This window comes from Mytilus galloprovincialis, chromosome 9, assembly GCF_965363235.1.
Source record: "Mytilus galloprovincialis chromosome 9, xbMytGall1.hap1.1, whole genome shotgun sequence".
NCBI classification, from domain to species: Eukaryota; Metazoa; Mollusca; class Bivalvia; order Mytilida; family Mytilidae; genus Mytilus; species Mytilus galloprovincialis.
This window is the reverse complement of record NC_134846.1, coordinates 59,888,561-59,910,298: the sequence shown is the minus strand read 5'-3', so window position 1 is coordinate 59,910,298 and position 21,738 is coordinate 59,888,561. Positions and strand designations below refer to the sequence as shown.

The 21,738-nt window shown below is 32.6% G+C and overlaps 1 protein-coding gene across 3 annotated transcripts in view; it reads right to left on the bottom strand.

Annotated features, from left to right (window-relative positions):
* LOC143045473 (uncharacterized) overlaps nucleotides 1–21,738 on the bottom strand; it is an 89,080-nt gene that overhangs the window by 44,650 nt on the left and 22,692 nt on the right. For all 3 annotated transcript variants that reach the window (XM_076217998.1, XM_076217997.1, XM_076217996.1), the window contains exon 10: nucleotides 18,103–18,173. In XM_076217998.1, coding sequence (XP_076074113.1) covers nucleotides 18,103–18,173 — 71 coding nt within the window. The remainder of the gene's footprint in view (nucleotides 1–18,102; nucleotides 18,174–21,738) is intronic.

The window sequence follows — 21,738 nt, the reverse complement described above, 5'->3', positions numbered from 1 at the left end:
AATTACATTTACAGCAATGAACAGTACACTACAGCTATTTAAGCCAATCTTTTACGAGCAGGTTGACCCAATCGTGATAACACAGAAGTTGTCAAAGCTTAGACGTCTAAGTGATTCTCAAAAGACATTTATATTTTCGTTGTTCAGACGTTCTGTAAGTAGACAACATGTATGGGATTATTTGCTGTCAGTCATTGACGAGACATCTTCATTGAATTATCTATTAGAGATTTTGCTTAAATGTGGATATATTGAACTATTTATCAACATTGCCTTGCAATGGAAACTTTCATCCCCAGAAGGATTATGTATTCAGAGAACAAAAATGTTGACGTCTAGTCGGCGATCGTCACAAAAACTACTAATGAAATTAAAAATTCTAACACATAACATTCAGTTCGGCAATCCAAGAAAATGCCTCAAAGAAAAAACTAAATTATATAAGAGTGCATTTCTTTCTGAGACAAATTATACAAAGAAAATGGTGAAAGCTGATCATTATGCTGCTTCGCTTTGTGCTGAGATTGACTCATATGGGATTCTTTATGTTAGAAAATTCCCAACTCATGGTTTGTTTGAAGAATTAAAAAACATTATCCCACATACGAGCAATACAAACGTGACACAAGTTGCACATAACACGCGACTAGCACTTGCGTACGCACAGGCGGATGAAGAGAACATGTGTGAGGATATCCTGAGGAACGCAATGACAGCCTCAATATATATTGGATATTGTGTTGAACTCGTAGAAATGCTGTATATATACGTTTTCAACTTGATAGAAATATATGAAAAATGTCCGATCGAGGGATTAGTGGATAAAATTCTAAATATTGCAGAGTATTGCGCAGGATGCTTACAAGAAGAGACCGATGAACTTATCATTTCCTTCTGGAAACGGAGAATTTATTCAAGAGTAGCTTTTTGTTTATTAGGACTCAATAATAGAGGTGATGTTATTCCAGGAAGAAGAGTATGTGCAAAGAATGTTAGAAAAGCAAAAGATTTAATGGTAGAACTTGACAAGTTGTGGGATGGATTTGAGATCAGACGTCTCATGTTCTATTACGTTGGTAAATCAAGAATTGCCGAGATAGAAAACGATCTTGAATTAGCAATAGAATATATAAGCTTAGCTATTGACATTGGAACAAAAGGAGAGTTTGGGGAAGTTTCTTATATTAAGAATTATTCGAATTCTCTGACAGGAAAGTTTTTATTATTTCAAAAACCGCTCAACGATTATGAAATCCATTCTATATATTCAGGAAATAAGACACCAGTTGAAAACGAGGATGACGCTTCTATAATAAATGATGACTTAGAAAACGAACCATTTCACAAAAATGACATTTTTCATAGCAAAGAAACATTTCTTAAATGTAGTTATGAAACCGATGAAAAATGTCAAAAACAAACAAAGAGCTTTAATGAAGAGAAACAACACCAGAGTTTATGTCAATTCAAAATAAATGACACGTACGTGAAACAAGTGATGTGGACAAAAATGTAGAAATGCAATAAAATCCAGAAAAAACGTCAAAAGTATATCCGTTACTTATTTTCTATATTTCCAGGATATTTGTTTTTCTAATCCCAAAAGCTATAAATACTTTCGATTGGTGTTAAAATAGTAGTAGTTTATTATAACTCGCTGGCTAACTACATAATAGCACAATAGCAAGTTTATTGTCCTTCGAGACACCAATGCTCTTTTTTCTAACATTGTTTATGATGTCATGTACTAGGGTACGATAATAAACATTTTGAAAAAAAAAATTATCAATGCCTTTGAGTGTGACAAGTGCCCTTTACCCCTTTTCGAAAAAGTGTGACCACCGTCAAAACGGATATCTTTCAACCCAATTTTTACAAGAATACCACGACAGGTGCAACTAATGGACGACAAACAGGTAATATATCCGGATCACCAAAAGTCTTTAATTGGCGTTGTGCTTCCCAGGCTGAGATTTCTGTGTTACATCTACCGACTGTTCTTTGTTTATCATTTTCTTTTTTTTTTTTTCTTTTAAGATATTATTGTCTCTTACTTTGATTTTTGGTATATGATTTCCTATAGGTATCGTTTTCCACTTTTTTCTCCCATAACATTGATATCATACTAGAATAGCATAATAAGCTATCAGTCAAAATATCGTTTAATAAAATACTGTAAAATAACTATAAAATACTCATGTAAGTTAGCATTTAAAAATATTCTAGTTAGTGCGTTAAATAATTCAAATTTTAATGAGTATTAAAACGTTCACATAACGAACAACAATCACAAAAACTAAAAATATAAGTCCATGATTTTTTTCAAGGAAATGGTATGTCGGACAATGACTTAAATGGATCAAACTGAGTCTCTTCTTCTCCATTTTACAAGACACATTATGCATCAGTTGGTCATTTAACTAAACTTCATTATGTTTTAAATGCTATATATAAGTTTCTGCAGAATAAAATTGAGAATGGAAATGGGGAATGTGTCAAAGAGACAACAACCCGACCAAATAAAAAACAACAGCAGAGGGTAACCAACAGGTCTTCAATGTAGCGAGAAATTCCCGCACCCGGAGGCGTCCTTCAGCTGGCCCCTAAACAAATATATACTAGTCCAGTGATAATGAACGCCATACTAATTTCCAAATTGTACACAAGAAACTAAAATTAAAATAATACAAGACTAACAAAGGCCAGAGGCTCCTGACTTGGGACAGGCGCAAAAATGAGGCGGGGTTAAACATGTTTGTGAGATCTCAACCCTCCCCCTATACCTCTAACCAATGTAGAAAAGTAAACGCGTAACAATACGCACATTAAAATTCAGTTCAAGAGAAGTCCGAGTCTGATGTCAGAAGATGTAACCAAAGAAAATAAACAAAATGACAATAATACATAAATAACAACAGACTACCAGCAGTTAACTGACATGCCAGCTCCAGACTTCAATTAAACTGACTGAAAGATTATGATTTCATCATATGAACATCAGGCACAATCCTTCCCGTTAGGGGTTTAGTATCATACTATCATAACATATATGAGAAGAACATAACCCGTGTCATGCCAACAACTGTTTTTAAAATAAATGTGTTTAGTTCCGATGCAAAGACCTTATCAGTGACTCAATATTAACGCCAAAATATGCAATCTTTAATGACTTGACAACAGTATCGTAATTATATCCCTTCTTAATAAGTCTATTCAAAGGTTTTGCAAGTTTCTGAGGTGAATACTGACACCTTTGTGCTTTATAAAGAATATTTCCATAAAAAATTGGATGTGAAATACCTGAACGTATTAGAAGTCTGCATGTTGAGCTATATTTACGAATGATGTCTTTATACCGATGATAAAATTTAGTAAATGTTTTGACTAGTTTGTGATATCGAAAACCCTGGTGTAATAATTTTTCAGTAATACATAAATTTCTCTCGTTAAAATCTAAAACATTGTTACATACACGAGCGAATCGTACAAGTTGAGATATATAAACACCATAAGATGGTGACAAGGGAACGTCACCATCTAAAAACGGATAATTAACGATAGGAAATGAAAAATCATCCCTTTTATCATAAATTTTAGTATTCAGCTTTCCATTAGTGATATAGATATCAAGATCGAGAAAAGTGCAGTGGTCATTGTTAGTATTAGCTTTATTTAAAGTAAGTTCAACAGGATAAATTTCATTAATATACATACTGAAGTCGTCATTATTGAGAGCCAAAATATCATCCAAATATCTAAAAGTATTATTAAATTTGTTTATCAGATATTGTTTTGATGGGTCTTTGCTTATTTTTGTCATAAATTGTAACTCATAACAATACAAAAACAGGTCCGCAATAAGTGGTGCACAGTTAGTCCCCATTGGAATTCCGATAATCTGACGATATACGGAATCCCAAAAGCGAACAAAAATGTTATCTAATAAAAATTCAAGGGCATATATAGTATCAAAGCATGTCCAATTAACATAGTTTTTTTGTTTATTGCTACTAAAAAATGACCTAAAAGAGTTTGAACATATATATTCACATTCTGATTTTTTGAATGCCCATTTAATTAGGTGTGTGAATTTTTTCCTAATGAGAATGTGAGGCAATGTGGTATACAGGGTAGAAAAATCAAAACTTTGAACAGATTCAAAATCACCAATATAAGCATGCAATTTATCAAGTACTTCCAACAAGTTCTTGACACTCCAAAAGTAATTTATTCCACTATTTTCGAAGGCCTTATTTTAACAATTTGTTATCAGGTTTTTAATTGTACCAAGTGTGCTGGTAAGAAGAATAGACAATTTAGTAATTGAACAATGGCTTGAAGACGAAATAAATCTATATTTGTAAGGGGTTTTGTGTCGCTTCGGAAGCCAATACATAGTTGGGACTTTCATTGTATTTGGCTCTGCTTGTAAAGCGGTGGCTAAAAGTTTATGTTTGTTACAGATTTCGTTTTCTGAAAATGGAGTCAGTTGGAATGTTGGTGAATTGGTGATTTCCTTTTTCAGAACCTCAATGTAAAATTTACGTCAAACAATAATAATATTATTAGCAGCTTTATCTGCCGGGACAAAAACAAATTCCTTGGCTAGTTCTTTTAGTTTATGTTTGATACGAGAAATAGGTTTATTGTGGTTATTGTTAGTAGTAAAATGTTCTTTAAAATGTTGAATACGTATATCAACTATCTTCATTACTGAATTAAAAAAAGAGTCCAAAGATTTTTTGTCAGCTTTTTCCCGTTTCATCCATTTCATACAGTAAGTATGGAGTGAGTCGTGGATGATATTACGACACTCATTCCAATTAATAATTGACGGGGGACGATATTTAGGTCCTTTACTGAGGAATGATTTTAACTCTCGGTCTTGAACGATGTTAAGATCTCCTGTTATAACATGGGAAATGGGTCCATAAATATATTCGGAATTACTGCAATTACATGAAATAGGTGTATTTTCACTGATATTAACATCTTTACACAATTGACTATAATTAAACACAAATTTCCGGGTAGATTTCTTGTAAATATAACAAATAAGAGGTAGCTCAGTATTGTCAAAATATCCAGGAATTTGTTCTTTAACAGAATGGTCGTTAAATATACCGGCAAAATTTACAAAATCAAAGCCATTCTTACAATTCATTCACAAACCCTATGTAAGATCTATTAATTGATTGATTTTTTTCTTACTCTTTCGGTTTAAACCACTCTTAGGGGGAGGGTTGGGATCCCGCTAATATGTTTAACCCCGCCACATTATTTAGGTATGTGCCTGTCCCAAGTCATGATCCTGTAATTCAGTGGTTGTCGTTTGTTTATGTGTTGCATATTTGTTTTTCGTTCATTTTTTTATATAAATAAGGCCGTTAGTTTTCTCGTTTGAATTGTTTTACATTGTCTTATCGGGGCCTTTTATAGCTGACTATGCGGTATGGGCTTTCCTCATTGTTGAAGGCCGTACGGTGACCTATAGTTGTTAATGTCTGTGTCATTTTGGTCTCTTGTGGACAGTTGTCTCATTGGCAATCATACCACATCTTCTTTTTTTTTATATTATCTTGTTTGTCTATATTTCACATGTAGAAATAATGCTACAACTATCATTTCCCGAAGAAAAGCTACAAGATTCACGACGAAATTCAATACATTTGAATAAACAAGGCGAAAACATTCATAAAATTTGTTAATGAGTTCAAGTAACATGCTTTCGATTACAATTTTTGATAATCCTAAGAATACGTCAATATAAAGTTTCATATTTTCAGAGAAAACCACTTATTTCAGGGTTAAGTTTGAAAAAGAAAATGAAAAGCAGATACGGTTACTGTTTCTTTATGCATCGAAATAGTTCTGCTGGCACTTGGTTATTTCTCAAATATGTTACGTCACGAATGTTAGACGAATTGATGAATCTTATATTATGATGAGTTTATTTACCACATTTATCAAATACACATGTCAAGCAAATGTTATATGATACAATAGTTGCCATAACATATGCAATAGCAGAGCTAGATGACCACATTCTTTAAATACTCATGTTACACAAATTTAATATGATACACAAGAGTTGCTATAGTAGAGCAAAATGACCACATTCATCAAATATTCATGTTACGCCAATGATAAATGATACACGAGAGATGCTATCGCATAACAGGATGAACAATGTAGAACTTATTAAAAATAATTTGTGTCCGAATCATTTTTTAAGGGTATTGCATTGCAATACTCAACATAATTTATGTTAGTTTCTACAGCCTCAAGGGCAAATACGAATAATACCCAAGAAGTTGTTACTTTGTTAAATAATAGAAGTGTGTTTGCTCGGTATTGAAAAACCCGGAAAGATTTTATTTTTACGATGTCTGTCTTATCAGGCAATGTAAGAATGTCAAAGGGATTTTGAAATCAAATAGAAAAATCGTTGTCAGGAATTGACGCTTGACTTCAGATTATGTGGCGAAATTAAGAATATTAGATTGGAAGACATTTTAAGCAATTACGTCTATGAAAATTTTCAAGACAAGGAATTGAAAAAATTTAAACACATGTGTTGTATCTCATTATTAAATAAAAGTTATATTATCCTAACGAATCATATTGGAAAACTGCCAAGATCAAAACTTTTGTCAAACAGGTTGTTTGGATACAATGTTGATCGATAGTGGTTCACGTGTTTGACAATGCTGATGTACAAGTTAATGTTAAAGGTAGTTCAGATGGAAGAATATAGCATTTACATAAAAATTAATATAATTAGATTTGTTAAAGATTAAGACCATGCAGATTGACGGCGTGCTTTAATGTCAATATTCTGTTAATTTACAGGTTATAAGATTTTTATTCTACCTTAAGATGTTTTTTGATTATATTAAACAAAAACATTGATGGGAAAAAAGTCATACGGTTAATGTAAAATCATTTAAGTGTTTGTCAATACTGACCGGGGGATTATAATTAAAGATAGTTTTTATAATACGTAAATGTAAAATCTACATGAAACTACTTTCCATTATAATTTATACTTATGCTTAAAAAGAAGAATAACAAAAACTCCACAGTCCAAGAAAAATTTTAATCGATAATTTCTTTTTCAAATTGCAAATTCGTAAGCCTACACATCAAACTATGGAAAACAACGGTCAAATATCTGAATTGGTACAGGCATTTGCTTATGTAGAAAATGGTGAATTAAATCTGGTATAATAGCTAGGTTAACCTCTCACTTGTATGAGAGTCGCAAAAAAATCCATTATATTGACAACAATGTGTTAACAAAACAAATAGACATAATAGGTAAAAATGTCAAAAATAAGGATACAGCAGTCAACACTATACTAAAATCTCAATCAATATAAACAAACAAAGAAAAATGTAATTCCTTTTAGACAAAGCACTTAAGCAAAAATGAAAGAAAAGAATAACACAAAATAACCATAGCACTATTAATTAATTAGTATGACAGTCGCATAAATTTCCATAATATTAACAACAATGTGTGGACATAACAGGTAAAAATGAAAGACAATAATAAAAAAAATTATTATAGCACAAAAACACAATGTCGGGATTTACTAGTGAACAGCCACACCAAAAGGATACTACAAAAAATGGACTAAACAGTAAAGGTTTACAATTTACAAAGAAAAACCAAAGAACACTATAACACGTAATTAAGATGATAAACAGCGACAGTACCTAGAATCTATATTTCAAGACCATCATGTTTCCTCTTATATTTAATGCGCTTCCCTCGGTTTTAGTTTGTTATCCCGTTTTTGTTTTTTGTCCATGGATTTATGAGTTTTGAACAGCGGCATACTACTGTTGCCTTTATTTTTCCTTTGTGAAGCTGATACCGATTATTTATCAACAAGGTCTTGGTATCTTCCAATGAACTTGTTTTAAAACTTTAAGTGTGACACCTAAATGTCATGGTTTAGAGGTGAAACTGGTTCATGATATGTTAATCCAGCATGACACTCCTAATAAATCTTTTTTTTAAATTATAATAACAAAAATTTTACGGATAAGAGCTAGATTTCATGTTTACGCATAAGATATTGATAGTTCTTGTTAAACATACACATTTGAAAGGCCTAGTCCAGTAGAAATGCCTTGTACATTTTCTTTCTCTTTACTTTCTAATATAATGTTGTTTCGTTTAGTATCATTAAACTGGTGGGATGCATTTCCCAATCTATACATGAAATCATTGAACTTTTAACTAATGCAGGTTGCATTTTGCCCAATAGATTGATATTGCATGTTTGAAGGATTAATTTCACAGAAAAGGCTTAAGAAATTTATCCAATAATTGACAAATGATTCGGACTAAATTACAAGTAATGTCATATCTTTGAAGAGAGTGATGTGCCTACTGAAAGACACTGACTGAAAGGAACTTTAAAAGAGTAATGGATATATTGAATTTCATGTTGTAAAATGTATTATCAAATTTGCATATGCTTTCAAAAACATAAAATATTGCAAACAATTAATATTCACAGTCATGAACTGTTTCAATCCTAGGATAAACAGAAAATGATTTTTTTTCATACGCTTCTCATTCGATTATATTACAATTCAAAAGTATGTTTGATTGAATTGTGTTTGCTTTACATTAAATGCTCAATGCATATTGAGGAATAAAAGGTATTAAAATCATCCGGCCAACATATTATCAAATTAATCAATACCACATATATTCAGTATTATTTACTGCTTTGCATGTTGCATTAATTTGTTAAAGAATTTAAAAGATTTCTTAAAGTTTTACTTAAGAAATGTCTTGGAAACATACTTGTTAATGTTTTACTTAAAGAAATGTCTTGGTAACATATCGTTTTTCTTAACATGAAATAAAAAATAAATGTTGATCTACTTAAAGTTTTCGGTTATTGACACCAGCGATGAATGATTAATACATACGAACAGGAATAACCATATATATTTAACACCATTTTCTATATCTCTATATACCAGTCAATGTTGTGGTAAAAAAAGAAGAATATGCGGTAAATGTAAACAAAACAATACCAGTTAAGATTCACTGCTTGCCGTCGTCCACGGTGGCAATACTCATATTGGAATGCAACCTCACGAAAGCGTTGCTAGTGTGATTTTAAACTCGTAAAATATTAATGCCATGAACTTTAAAGACAAAAAAAAATATTACTAGGACTGAGTTCTAATATTTAGTACTGACAAGGTGAAGAACAATTCAATTGAAAAAATTAAAGTACACAAAAAAAGAATAGTAACACAAATTCAAACTTTTCTTGATTCAAAGGTACCGAAATGTTTACGTTCTAAATTGATCATAACTTTAAAATTTCTTACCTCACTAAGTTCATCGTTTATGATAAAAGCAATGACACAATTGTCTAGAAAACTCATAAATAATGGTTAAAATATGATATTAACTAAACGCTGAAAAAGTATAAAGTTTCAAATAGTTTGAGTTATGAATTATTTCGTATACTCCAACTAACGTTGTTACAATTTTGATACGACTGTAAGCTAAAACTTTAAAATCCACTCGTCAATACAACATTTTTTACTTTTTCCCCTAGGTTACACAAAATCATTCCGTAACATGAACACAGGAAAGAAGTATGAAATAAAGTCCTCATCGGTCGTTGTTCGACCTGACATTTATTTGTTTTTGACACCACTCCTTCTTGTACCAAAGATATACTAGTATAGTTTTCTATACTTTAAAGGAACTAAGAAGGTTTTTTTTAAACTGTGACGAGACATGTGTTTTCAAGTGCATAATTGATTAAGAAGGGGAATAACTGACATGTTGATTAGAACCTTTGCGAATTTCTTCCATAAATGCAGATATTTGAATTGCTAGTTTGGCTGTGTGTGTCGAGAACTTGTTTCAGGCGGAGTGGCACTTCTTAAGTGTTACTGCGATGGTGTTTGCCGAGCCAGAAAATCTGGATGCGGTCCAGGTCAATCCTTTTAATAAACCTGTTCGAAGGTATTGCTTATTCAACTCGTTGATTAATGAATGCTGTTTTACTGGTATAAATATTAATCAGTGGATAAAGACCATGGTATGCGCTTTCACGATGCTACAATCTGTCGGTATCTGTATTTTGGGCATTACACAAGGTCGTTTTTTCTCTGATTGTTTGTGAGGTCTTAACACTAGATCCATTGGATGTAGGATGTGTGTTCTGATTGATGTTTTGGTGTTGATGCGTGCTTTTTTTATTGGTCAGCTTTGAACTAGTTAGCGATAACTGTGAGTACTCAGTCTTCTTTGTTGTTAAGGATGTATACATATACTGCCATGTCCGGTCTTTTTTTTTTTTTTTTGCTATATGCTTTTCTACACTTTGTATCGATCTGTTGAGTAAATCCCTTTTCAACTGATTTTAATAGATTGTTTTTATGCTATTCTGTAACACCAATTTTAACAAAATTCAAAGTTTTAGTAACAGATAATTTAAAATCATGAACATATGAATGATAATTCATGTCAACACAGTAGTGCTAACTACTCACCTGGGGATACCCTCGTGGAGTAAATCCCCACAATAAGAGACATCGACCGAGTACTTGGTATGTAAATAAACGCATCATAGATACTGTTAGATTTGAAATGTAATTCCAAATTATTGGGTTACTTCATTTATTATTACTGAATTTATTTATTTTATTAATAATACTTGTAGATACTATTTTTGGGTATTTGCGCATATGAAACGTTGCGCTCATGAACATCATAATATTTCCCGTTTTTAAGTTTCATGACGTTTCGCTTTTGACGTACGTTACGTTGTATAGTTTTTTATTCATTGCAAGTTATTTGATATTCGGAGACACATCATTATTTTATAGAGAGATCATAATCGGTAAGAGATAATTTATGTACATTTTTAAGAACAATATTTATTTAAAGAAGAAATATTAAGAATTGTAAAAGTATTTATAAATTAATATTTATTTCAATTAACTTTTTAATTTAACAAGTTATTTATGAAGCGTGAAAGAAAGTGTTTCCTATTGTTTGTTTAGTTTTATGATTTTAGTGTTTTAAGTTATATTTTTACTTACGATGTATGTTTATGTGTATTTGTATTTTATTGTAGAGAATCGGTTGTTATGATATAGTATATGAAGCCAAAATTTTTATTATTATTTTTATTATTTTTATTATTATATGTAGTTTTGAAGAATAAAGAGACTTATAAAGACCGCATACTCGACTTATCGCCTTATTTGATGTCTTTGATGTGATCCGTTACAATTCTCGACTACTCCAAAAAGATGAATAGTGAAGAAGCGGAGCGAGCGTATGACGAATCCCGGAAGAAAAGAACAGTTGATTTGTCTCAGCTTACTAATTTATACAATGAATTGGAAACAAAGATGATTTCACGTGATAATGTGGAAACTGTGAAAATATTATTCACAAAATTGTGTGACCGCTATGAACACTTTAAAGCTGCACATTTGAAATGTTTGGATTTTTGTACAAATAGGATATAATAGAGACATTAGAAATAAACTTTGACAGCTCACAGAAAAACTTCATAGAATTCCGTGAAAGATATAATGAGTGGATACGCGAACCCGAAAAGGCAAAAAAGGAAGAAGACAAAAATAGCCGTATTACGTCTGTGTCACGGACTTCATCGTCAACACAGTATAGGCTGAAGCTATTGAGGGCTAACCGCTTAAATGCTAAGGTTCAAGTGAAGAAAATGGCAGAAAAGCAAGAACTAGAACGCGCTCGTCGAGAAATAGAAATGAAAGAACAGATGTTAGAAAGAAAAAGTCAGCTAGAAGAAGCAAAATTGGAAGAATCTGTTTGGCAAGAAGAAGAAGAAGAAGATACCGAGGTAACATTTAAGACCTATCAGAATATAAACGGGCCGTTAAACACAGCAAATAAGACACTTAATAATTATGAACATGTTACAACAAAGAGTACAGAAAATGCCGTTTCAAGGATAGAGTGCACCACTGCCGGAAGTTTACAGTCAAACAGCAGCATCGATACTGCATTCCAAAGACTAGCATCAACACTACAAGAAGGATTCAATCTACCTAAACCTGAACTTTTGACTTTTGATGGAAAACCCACAGATTACTGCAAATCCATAAAGAACTTTGAAACGAATGTTGAATGTAGAGTTACAGATGATCAGTTAAAGTTAAGTTATTTAATTCAGTATTGTAAAGGTGAGGCTAAATCTTCGATAGAAGATTGTGTATTGTTAGAGAAAAAGGGTTATGAACGTGCTATGTCTATTTCACACTCACGTTATGGCAGGTCACACAAGATAGTTAGGTTATGTATAGAAAATCTTGTATGTGGTGCTCCGATAAAGGCGTCGGAATTTGAGTCACTTCAAAATTAGCTCTTGAAATGCAAAAGTGTGAGATAACTTTATCACAATTAGGATATGTTTCTGATATAGATAATACTGATAATCTTAGAAAGATTGTAAAGAGTTTAACTATGCATTTAAGGGTAAAATGGGTTGATATTGCTCATTCCATAACTTAAAATGGTAGAGAACCTAGATTTTCTGATTTAGCAAATTTTATTGATAAAAAGTCTCGCCTAGCTTCGTCAATGTTTGGTCTAGATCTCGTAAGAGAAAACTCAAATACATATAGACAAGATATAGACAAACGTACTGATATGGATACAAGAGAGAAGGTATCTACATTTGCTTCTAATAATATGTATGTCAGCAAGGCTACGACACAAGATCGTAAATGTATTTATTGTTATGGTACATGTAATAATTTAGAATTGTGTGTAAAATTCAAGTCTATGAATTTAACCGATAGAGTCAATTTTGTAAGAACTGCTAAGCTATGTTTTGATTGTTTAAAGGGTAAACATTTTTCAAGGGACTGTAGAAAAGCTAAAATGTGTACTGTAGAAAATTGTAGCTCTAAACATCACATTTTAATGCATAGTTGGGGTAAAAATAACAACACTGATCACACGGCTACAAAGGTAAGCATCAATTGTTCATCCGCCGGGACAGTTATTAAGAATTGTCTAGGAATTATACCCGTCGAGGTTAAAGGGTCAAATGGGAAAACTTGCCAAACTTATGCCTTGTTTGATGATGGAGCGGATAAAACGTTATGTGACGAGCGATTGATACAAATGCTAGAAACCGAAAGTAGACCGGTAACATTTAAAATGACAACAGCAACAGCACAGCGAGTCCGACATGAAGGTCAAGAGGTTGACTTACATGTACAATCAGTTGGCAGCAACTGTCCGATAACACTAAGTAAGGTATGGTCAGTAAAAAATCTACCGATATCGACACACTCAGCCGCAAATAATAAAGATATTAAGAGTATTAAACACTTGCCAGATATTTATATACCAGAAATAAGCAGCAATAAAGTTCTGCTTCTAATAGGCACTGATACACCAGAAGCACGCATTCCTATAGAAGTGCGCTCAGGAAGTATTCATGAGCCATATGTCGTACGAACACGCTTAGGATGGATCGTTAGAGGACCAATCCACAACACAAGCACCAGTGTTGTAGTTAACATCAATTTTGAGCATGCAGATAATGTACTTTTGCAGCAGCAGTAAGGGCGACTTTGGACCACAGATTTTCTCGATAAGCCTAGCACAGAGAAAGTATGCATGTCTTTGGAGGATAAACGCGCCTTGAAAACAATGGAGTCAACAATAGCCTATGAAGATGGACACTATAAACTCGGATTACCGTGGCGGGATGAAAATGTAAAATTGCCGAATATTTTTCCTTTAGAACATGCTCGATTAAATCAATTACACCGCAAATTGTCACATGATCCTAAGCTGCATGAGATGTACACAGCAACGGTAAGTGATTATATACAAAAAGGATATGCAAAGGAAGTTACTGATGTAAGTAATGAGTCAAGTCACATATGGTACCTTCCGCACCACCCTGTCACAAATGAACATAAACCCGGAAAGGTGAGAGTAGTCTTCGACTGTGCAGCCAAATTAAAGATGTTTCGTTAAATAGCCGATTATTACAATGTCCAGACTTTATGAACAGCTTGGTAGGAGTTCTAATGAGATTTAGACAAGACCACATTGCATTAGCTGCTGATATAGAGGCTATGTTTCATCAAGTCCGCGTGAAAGACGATGACTGTGATGCTTTACGATTTTTATGTTGGCAGCTATTGGCAACGGTGAGTTATTTGAAACAGAGATAGCATCAACCGTAGAGAGAAACTTTTATGTAGACGACCTCTTAAAGTCAGTGGACACGCAAGAAAGGACCGTTCAGCTTGCAACGGATTTACGAGAAATTATGAAACGTGGTGGATTCCGATTAACGAAGTGGTTAAGTAACAGTAAAGTCGTTATAAACGAAATACCGAATTCGGAACAAGCACCTTCAGTTGAAATTTTGAAGTCAAACACAGCTTTGTCGACCGATCGCGCACTACGCGTAATATGGGACGTAAATGATGATGCCATCAAATATAAAGTCAAACTCGAGGAGAAGCCGCTGACAAGACGTGGAATAACCTTTACGGTAAGTTCGATATTTGATCCACTGGGACTCATAGCGCCAATCATTTTAAAAGGGAAGATTATATTACAAGATCTAAGTAAACAGTCAATTAAGCTTGGATGAGACGATCCTATACCAAAAGAAAAAGAAGAAGAATGGATAACATGGAAATCGACACTGCCAGAAATTGAAAATATATCAATACCTAGATGCTTCAAGACAAAAGACATGAAAGAAATATCTGATGCTCAACTTCATATATTTAGCGATGGTTCTGAAATTGGTTATGGAGCATGCGCTTACTTACGTCTAGTAGACACTAATGGAAAAGTGAACTGTTCACTTATTTTGGGAAAATCTCGTTTAGTGCCATTAAAACAGACAACGATTCCCAGACTAGAGTTATCAGGTGCCGTTGTTGCTTGCAAACTTTACGAAATAATTAGAGACGAATTAGAGATTAAGATTGACAGCGTAGTATTTTGGACTTACTCTATGATAGTACTTGGATACATTAAGAATGAATCTTGTCGTTTTAAAACATTTTTTGCAAATAGATTAAGCAGCATTCACGAGTTGACATCACCAGGTCAGTGGCTATACGTAGATACAAGATCAAATCCTGCCGACATAGCATCTAGAGGCATTCTTGCAACAGAAAATAAACAGATCAAATTTTGGCTCCATGGACCAGAATTCTTGTTGAAAGACTCGTATGAATGGCCGAAACCAAAAGCTGTATCAACGGTAGACGAGCAAGACATTGAGATCAAAAGGGTTGTTATGATTAACTCAACTACAACTGATTCGATACGCGACATAATTACATACTTTTCAAACTGGCAAGTATCACAACGGACTGTAGCATGGCTGATCCGTTTCAAGAAATATTGTATACGTCGTTTCTTAAAACGAGACGACAAAATAAAGACAGACAGCTTACATGCTGATGAATTACAGGAAGCAACAAGGTATATATTGATACATGTACAACAAGAATCATTCTTAAATGAAATCAAAACGATTGAAAAGCAAAATCCTGTTAAGAAAGATAGTCGTTTAGCATCTTTAAATCCTGTCATGCATGATTGGTTATTGCGCGTCAAGGGACGTCTCAACTTGTCACTAGGCAAATGCCCGGTCATTATACCAAATTCTCATCACGTGACCACTTTAATAATCAGGTCGTTTCAGGAACAAAATGGTCATACAGGAATGGCACAAGTGCTAGCATCATTACGGGAAAAGTATTGGATTTTAAAAGGACCTAGTACTGTCCGAACAGTTTTGAACAGGTTTGTAAGATGTAGACGATATCAAGCACCGCTTTGTTTTCAGAAGATGGTTTCTGTTATAGACGATCAGAAAACTCCTGATAAACCACCATTTACCTTTGTTGGAATAGACTACTTTGGTCCATTAAATGTTAAAGTTGGACGTTCAGTCGTTAAAAGATACGGTTGCCTTTTTACATGTCTTACAACTAGAGCTGTTCACATAGAAGTAGCTCATAGTTTGACTACAGATTATTTTATTTCTGCTTTCCAACGTTTTACGAGCAGGCGAGGCATACCTGAAAAGGTGTATAGTGATAACGGGACAAATCTTGTCAGTGGAGAATCGGAACTTCGGAAATACATTGAACAATGGAACAAAACAAAAATATCCAGTTACATGTCACACAAGGATATTAATTGGACTTTCAATCCGCCAAACGCTAGTCATCGTGGTGGTGTATGGGAAAGAATGATTCGTACGACACGCAAAATTCTGAGAGCTCTTGCAAATGAACAACTTCTTACCGATAAACAGTTACTTACCTTTATGGATGAAGCCGAAAGAATCGTTAATGATAGACCGATAACACCAGTCAGTATTAATTCTCGAGATTTGCCAGTTCTCACACCGAATATGTTATTACTATTGAAAAACAACACTTCAATACCGCAAGGTGTGTTTGATGAGAAAGATGTGTATGCTAAAAGGTGGTGGAAGCAGATACAATACTTAGCCAATGTATTCTGGAGACGTTGGTTACGTGAATATTTACCAACTCTACAGCAGAGAAACAAATGGCAAAGAGAACAACGAGATGTAAGGATTGACGACATTGTCATCATTGCAGATGAACATACACCGAGAGGACAGTGGCCATTAGGACGAGTAATTGATGTCATTAGGAGCCGCGATAGTCTTATCCGTAGTTGTGTGATCAGAACAAAAGAGTCAAAAATTTTAAGACCAGTAACTAAATTATGTTTACTTAAATGTTCACAATAGAATTAACAGTAATTAATTGATATTTTGTAAGTTTTTTGTGTGATGACAATTTTTAAGAAATGTCATGGTGGGGAGTGTTAGATTTGAAATGTAATTCCAAATTATTGGGTTACTTGATTTATTATTACTGGATTTATTTATTTTATTTATAATACTTGTAGATACTATTTTTGGGTATTTGCGCATATGTAACGTTGCGCTCATAAGCATTATAATATTTCCCGTTTTTAAGTTTTATGACGTTTCGCTTTTGACGTACGTTACGTTGTCTAGTTTTTTTATTCATTGCAAGTTATTTGATATTCGGAGACACATCATTATTTTATAGAGAGATCATAATCGGTAAGAGATAATTTATGTACATTTTTAAGAACAATATTTATTTAAAGAAGAAATATTAAGAATTGTAAAAGTATTTATAAATTAATATTTATTTCAATTAACTTTTTAATTTAACAAGTTATTTATGAAGCGTTAAAGAAAGTGTTTCCTATTGTTTGTTTAGTTTTATGATTTTAGTGTTTTAAGTTATATTTTTACTTACGATGTATGTTTATGTGTATTTGTATTTTATTGTAGAGAATCGGTTGTTATGATATAGTATATGAAGCCAAAATTATATGTAGTTTTGAAGAATAAAGAGACTTATATAGACCGCATACTCGACTTATCGCCTTATTTGATGTCTTTGCTGTGATCCGTTACAGATACTATGCTTTAAACTTCGTATCCAAACGCTAGTTTCATCTTCAAAACCTTAATCAATGTCACTCGCTTGAAAAAGTTAAAACAGCCAGTCAGTACAAACTTGAAGATCGTTAAGGAACCTAAGTTCCAGAAGGATAAATCAAGTTTAGTTAAGGTAATATATTCCTGTGTTTAACAATTCTTAGTATTTTGAAAAAATCAGAGTTTTATAGTGGTCATTTTTATAAATTTCCTGTTTACCAAATTTTGATTTTTTCGAAAAACTAAGGAATTTCTTATCCCAGGCATATATTACTTCAGCCGTATTTGGCACAACTCTTTGGAATTTTGGATCCTCAATGCTCTTCAACTTTGTACTTGTTTGGCTTTATAAATATTTTGATATGAGCGTCACTGATGAGTCTTATGTAGACGAAACGCGCGTCTGGCGTACTAAATTATAATCCTGGTACCTTATACAATTTATAAGTATGACCAATCAACGATAATTCATATCAACACGGAAATCCGTATCAATGTGAAAATATTAGTAAATCGTATTCTTTGATTATTAAAGAAATAAACAAACCTCATAAATGACTCTTGTTCAGGATTCCGGAAGCCATGAATTCCCCCAGACATGAAAATTTCAACAAAATCCTGAAATAGAAAACAATTTGCTAAAAGTATGTATTATTACTACAGTATGTGTTCATTTTAGAAGTTTAGACATTTTGTTTTATATATATCTAGATATGTTGTATACATCAGTGTTGGTGTGTTTTTATTTGGCTTTGAATATGTTTATGTGTTCTATATGGTCTTCCATTCGTATAATTTTGTAAGCACTGAGGTCTTCTAATACTATTAACAAGTTATAAAAATGCATAGTGCTAAGAATGAAAACAACTACGACACGAAACTGAAGCCTATTTTTCTTTAATGTTGAGTGAAGAGTACAGATATAATACAACCGGCAAGTATAACAAAACTAAATATGGAACTGCTTTGTTTATATAACCAATCACGTCATCATTGTTGACGTCTTTTCTGGTGCCACTCGCCATTCGTAGATATACCTCTTACCGGACTGATATATCTAATTACTAAATTTTAACTTCAGATTGTACCCAGTGTCAAAACCGGGTATACATGTAATCTTGTATATGTAATTTTAAAATGGATATATGAGCTTTTCAGTCCCAAATAATTTAATTGTAATGGGGAAAGTGTAAAAGAGACAACATATATCGCATTTTTCTCTGGGTGAAATTCATAATTGTCGTTTAAAAAAATCCGGTGATTTCGTGACAGATTGAAAAAATCTGAGAGAAAAATAATTTCAGTCGATGCCACTGCCGGTGACATCTCTCTTTCTGATTATCATATAGAGGACCATTTCAAATTATTCATCAACCTGTAAAAAGAATGTGTGTTCAGCAAATTGGTACACAATATAAATACTCATTTATTTTCCAGCAGAAGTTGTGAAGTGAATGTTGCCCAAACACGTGTCTGTATATAACTATATCTCAGAGCATACATGTAAAAAAGATGTGGTTCAATTGCTAATATAACAACTCTCAACCAGAGGACAAATGACACAGAAACAGAAACAGCGATTGGTAACCATAGTCTTCAACAATGAGCAAAGCCCACAACACATGGCCAGCCACAAATCTTTGTTTGCTTTCTTTTGTGAAAATGTTGAAATGTAAACATTAATCAAATTTTTATTGTAAAAATAAGAATGTGATATTTTTGACAATGAAACAACTATTCAGGTGTAGGTTGAAGTAAGCAACAATAGGTCACCTTATCTTATGGTATTATCATTAGCAAAATGGCTTCCACTAAAATCTGTAACATGGTAAAAACGGTAATTACAAATACTCAAGACATTGATAATTGATTGTTGGAACTGTTTTGGTCAATTGTTCAGAAAGAGATGCTAATCCTCAAAATCCACAAATAGTACATGAAAATTAGCATTTTCCCTCAAAATACATGATAAAAAATTGACATGAAAACAAGGTAAGAAGATGACAAGTAGAAAACCACTTGCACATTTTTATGAGACGCACAGAGAGATTGATGCATGCAGGAAACAGGGGCGGTGTAGATGGTGGTAGTGCTTGGGGGGGGAGGGGGTTGATTATGTAGGGAATCCCGAAGCATGACCGATGCAGACCCCTACTTCTGGATCATCCAGCGAATGCAACTCCAGTTTTTACAAAATATTTAAAATTTTTGATAAATATCTGGATATGATTTGGAACGCCCTTTACATCATTTTTCAAAATTTGTGATTTTTTTTTTTAAATCGATAAGAATCTACAAGATCGAATTATTTTTTTTTGTGTATAAAATCAAGTTTTAATAACATTTTCTAAATTGTATATAAATTTGGTTGAAATTCAAGTACAAAAATTAGTTTCTCAAAATTTGGGATTTTGTGTTAAAAAAATTGGATTTTACCCAAATTTTGGTCCAGATATCTCAAAATTACTTATGAGGCTTTCCTTCAATATAACACAAAAGTGTTTCAAATAATAATTAGGACTGAGAATTGACTTAATTTAGTTCTATTAGTAATGAGTATTTACATTAATCTTTTTCTGGGAAATCTGGGTACAGTTATCTCCCCTTTCTGAAAATTCGAAAATATTCAAGCAAATGATGAAATATTTCTTTAAAATGCACGGTGACCCTATGTTTTCTTATTAGTTTTTTTTAGATCTATATCTTTGCTACAATTTTAGAGAAAATAAGAAAAATCTGTCTCATGGAATTTTTTTCTCAACTAGGGAAAGATTACAAATGCCGATTTCCCTGCAATATCTATGTAAAAAACCTCGAAAATACACAATACTTTGGATGAGGGTACTGACCAAACAAGCACGGTGACCCCCATTTTTTATTGTTTTTTTTTTCGAAAGAGTATTTTATAAACTGCATTTACATAAAATATAAAAAAATTCTGTCTCAAGAAATATTTAGTGTTGATCCACCTTAATATAGTCATACTTATAAATAAAATGTTTACAAAAATTAGAATTTTCGAAATACTATGGCTTTTCTAATTCAGGAATAGATTACCTTATCTGTATTTGGCGATACTTTACGAAGTTATAGGTCAAAAAACCTATACTTTTTACTTTATTTAACTTTTTAAACTTTTATTCAAGCGTCACTGATGGGTCTTTTATAAACGAAATACGCGACTGGCGTACAAAATGTCCATTCTACTCTCTATCATGAGTGTATTTGAACCATGATGCCATTCCTATTAAAGGACGACAATGCATACACCTGTATCTAAAATTAATATAAGGAAACTTAAATGCATATGCATCATTAGATAAATAGGCGAAGCCAGTGTCAAGTAATAGTTTTTTTCATGTCTAGAAGAATACCTTCTATATCTAAAGCGATTAATTTATTGTACAATTATACAGAAATGTTTCTCTTAAATTTTAACATTGCTATTCAGTAAAGATGTCAACGGAATGAAACTTGTTCCCAATTACTTCATATGACATAGATCTTGTGTCTCTAGAGTTATATAAATATCTTAAAAAATCTATAACAAGTTTTTCGTTTTCTAGAATAATGCCATTTGCAAGCCATTAACTATATAATACTTAAGTAAACACGGAAATGAGTTGCCAAATCAACGGGAAAATAAGCAGAAAAGAGTTCGAACTCGTAAATTTGAATTTAAACCAAACAGTTTTTTCTTTTATAATGTCGGATTGAAAGTTTGAGTTGAAAATAAAATTATGGAGCTAATCCTTTACAACAATTAAGGGAAATTCCTGTATGGTAAAAATAAACATAACAACATATGTTAATGATCACGAAGCTGCAATTCAAATTCTATTGAATAAATGTTTCTAAGACGAAGTATTCTTTTCAAACAGCTGGAGAAATTCAAATCTATTTTGAACCTTATTTTTTTTAATGATTACTATTAATGGTGTACTGAAGTACCTATAGTTATTTGATACAAAGGTTAGTCGTTACTGGTAACTAATATTGATGGAATATTATTATTGAAACACTAAAGGCAGGAATTTTGCCCAAAGTTGTTACACAGTAAACTAAAATGTATATTGCACCCATAAAAGAGTCATTGCCGTTGAATGCAGGCCTATGATTTGCAAATCTTCATACATTATGTGTTAAATAACCCATAATGATATAGAAGTATCCCCAATGTTAT